The sequence below is a fragment of the Pygoscelis adeliae genome, unplaced genomic scaffold, assembly GCF_000699105.1.
Source record: "Pygoscelis adeliae isolate BGI_AS28 unplaced genomic scaffold, ASM69910v1 Scaffold343, whole genome shotgun sequence".
NCBI lineage: Eukaryota > Metazoa > Chordata > Aves > Sphenisciformes > Spheniscidae > Pygoscelis > Pygoscelis adeliae.
The window spans coordinates 340,047-343,323 of record NW_008824402.1 but is presented as its reverse complement, the minus strand read 5'-3'; the positions used below and the strand labels follow the sequence as shown (position 1 = coordinate 343,323).

The window sequence follows — 3,277 nt, the reverse complement described above, 5'->3', positions numbered from 1 at the left end:
GGCGGCTCATCCTCTCGGGACCCAGCGGCACTGGCAAGACCTACCTGACCAACCGCCTGGCTGAGTACCTGGTGGAGCGCTCGGGTCGGGATGTCACCGAGGGCATCGTCAGCACCTTCAACATGCACCAGCAGTCCTGCAAGGTGACGGCGCACAGCAGCCAGAAGTGCTCCTGTTGGTACTGGTGCTGTGGTCCCCATTGGCAGCCATGCCACAGCCCCATGTGTGACACCTGGCCCGTTCATTGCAGGACCTGCAGCTGTACCTCTCCAACCTGGCCAATCAGATCGACCGGGAGACGGGCACGGCGGACGTGCCGCTGGTGATCCTCCTAGATGACCTCAGCGAGGCGGGCTCCATCAGCGAGCTCGTCAACGGTGCGCTCACCTGCAAGTACCACAAATGGTGAGAGCCCCACTGTACCCTCCTCCAGCACGGTCTCCCGGGCACACGCATGCTCCCCGCTGCTCTTGGCAAGATCCCTGGGCTTGTGGAGATGAGACTGCACGGCTGCGCATGTCTGCTGTGCTCAGATCAGCTCTGCCATGGGCAGGGATGATGCAGGGTGCTTTTTCTCATGGATCCTGTCTCTCTCACTCACTCAGCCCCTACATCATTGGGACCACCAACCAGCCTGTGAAGATGACCCCAAACCATGGCCTCCATCTCAGCTTCAGGTGGGAATTGTACATCCCTGGGGACCATCCCTGTGGGGCTGGGGGGAGCAGAGGCCGTCACTCCTGCCCCTGGGCAGTCCTGGGGACACATCCTGTGATTGGGGACCCTGATGAGGACTGAGCCCCAGGCTTGTCCCCACCATCCCAGAAGGATCTGATGCCCCAACGTTGGGGACATGCAGCGTGGGGGTGCTAGGAGGTCCCCCGAGGGTGCTGGGGAGCAGGGCAGCTTGTGTGGGGACCCAGCCCTGAACGCCTGAGTCTTTCCCCCAGGATGCTGACCTTCTCAAACAACGTGGAGCCAGCCAACGGCTTCCTGGTGCGCTACCTGCGGCGAAAGCTGCTGGAGTCAGACACAGATGTTAATGCCAACAAGGAGGAGCTGCTGCGTGTGCTGGACTGGGTGCCCAAGCTCTGGTACCACTTGCACACCTTCCTGGAGAAACACAGCACTTCAGACTTCCTCATCGGTATGGCCTTGCTGCACACCTCCCTCCTCTACCTCACACTGCTGGGAGCCCCCCAGGGACTGGGGCAAGACCCTCCCGGAGGAGCTTGGGGGGCTGATGTGCTGCCCTGTGTCCCCCAGTCCGACACAACCAAAAGCTGGTGGGCGACGCACACAAGTGTTGCTCTTCCCTGGGTGGCATTCGTTCCCGTGCTCCATGGGAGCTGTCACCATGGTGTCAGCCAAGGCTGCCTGTCTTACTGGCACCCTTCCTTGGGCACGGAGGAGCCGTGTTTTCCCAGGCAGGTCTCCCTTTGCCTCACCGTGCTTTTGGGGTAGATGGAACTTAGCAGCCCCATCCCTTGCCTGGGAGCTTGCTTTCTGCCCATGCGTGTCAGGCAGATGCTGCCCAGATACTGCTCCCAGGAGGTGGTCGAGTCCAGGGCACCCAGCGCAGCCAGGCTTGCTTGCCTTGGTGCTGTGCTGCCACGGGGCCAGTGACTGGAGCAGGGGGACCCAGCTCCCATTTTCGCTCTCTGCCTTCCCCCCACCAGGTCCCTGCTTCTTCCTGTCCTGCCCCATTGGAATTGAGGATTTCCGGACCTGGTTTATTGACCTGTGGAACAACTCCATCATCCCTTACCTGCAGGAGGGGGCAAAAGATGGGCTCAAGGTACCCAGAGCTGCCTGGCACATGGGAACGCAAACCAGCGGTGCCTGGGGACATGCTGATGCAGCAGTCTAATGGGGTGGGGCGAGGGGAGGCGCTGGGATTTTGGGCACAGGTGGCATCTCTTGTCAGTCCCTGCCCTGCCCTGTGGCTGCAGCGGGACCTAGCACTGTCCTGGGGGGGCTTGGGATGCCACGTCGCTGGCTCTGGCACGTGCTGAAGAGGTGGTTGCTCTTGCTCCCTACCTGCAGGTTCACGGGCAGAAGGCAGCCTGGGAGGACCCCGTGGAGTGGGTGCGGGACACCCTACCCTGGCCGTCAGCGCAGCAGGACCAGTCCAAGCTGTACCACCTGCCCCCACCCACCGTCGGGCCCCACAGCACTGTTTCACCTCCCGAGGAGCGCACCGTCAAAGACACGACGCCCAGCTCCCTGGACTCGGACCCTCTGGTACGGCCCTGCTGGGGAGGTGGGCCAGGTGGAGAGGGGAGAGCGAGGTGGATCTTCGCTTTCCCAGTTATTTTTCAGTGTAAAAAGCCTGATTTGGGGATGCAGAAACACTTTGCACTCCTGGGAGGAGTGGTTGGTGTGGGATAGTAGCACCGGCAGGCAGGCTGCACACCGAGTCGGCACATTGTGATATGCCAGTGAATGGGCACAGCGTGGCGCTGCACGAGGCATCGTGTCCACACGCGGAGCCACACACAGACTGGGGCTTGCACATATGTGTCCAGGTGTGTCACCTGGAGAGGCTGCTAGCAGACAGGCTGCCACAGGTCATCTCCCCCTGCATTGGTTTGCCATGCTCAGCCTTGAGCATCCCAGCTGTGCCCAAGGCCAGATCCTGGGGACAGGGAGGGATTTTGCAGCATCTCTGGGCTTTGCTTTACCCTCTAAGGAGCTTCTCGGGGTGGTTGGTTTGTATGGGAGGGGAAGGAGGGCCTGGTGGCCTTGGCTTCCCCAGGGTATCCACGGACCTCTCGTCCCCCTCGGACTTGGTGCCACGCTCCTCTCCCTGCAGATGGCCATGCTGCTGAAGCTCCAGGAAGCCGCCAACTACATCGAGTCTCCGGACCGCGAGACCATGGTGGATCCCGACCTGCAGTCGACTCTGTGAGGCCTGGACATGCCGGCCCAGGCGGAGGGGAGCCGCTGCCAGCCACTGCTCCTACCGGGCTGCTCTCCTTTTCCTTTGGTATCCCGGAGTGTGGGGCTGGCGAGTGAGCGGAGAGGACCGGGGCTCTGGCGCGTCCCAGCGGAGCGTGGGGAAGCTTGGCTCATCCGTGGGAGAGCACGAGGTGCCGTCTCCCCTCCCAACCCTGGGGGTAGGAGAATCCTGGTTTGTCGTCTTGATTTTTTTTTTTTTTTTTTTTTTTTCCTGTCTCTAATTGCAAACTCTTGGGCTTTGGGGCCAGGGTGACCGATGTGGCTGAGCCCCTGCTCCTGGGAGCCGCAGGAAGGCCCCTGCGTGGGGCAGGGACCC

At 61.7% G+C, this 3,277-nt stretch overlaps 1 protein-coding gene across 1 annotated transcript in view; it reads left to right on the top strand.

Moving 5' to 3' along the window:
* Positions 1-2,911, top strand: part of NAV1 (neuron navigator 1) — a 78,050-nt gene extending 75,139 nt beyond the window's left edge. The window contains exons 26-32 of the mRNA XM_009320375.1: positions 1-143; positions 251-405; positions 606-677; positions 951-1,147; positions 1,680-1,798; positions 2,047-2,244; positions 2,816-2,911. Coding sequence (XP_009318650.1) covers positions 1-143; positions 251-405; positions 606-677; positions 951-1,147; positions 1,680-1,798; positions 2,047-2,244; positions 2,816-2,911 — 980 coding nt within the window. The remainder of the gene's footprint in view (positions 144-250; positions 406-605; positions 678-950; positions 1,148-1,679; positions 1,799-2,046; positions 2,245-2,815) is intronic.
* Positions 2,912-3,277: the final 366 nt, after the last annotated feature.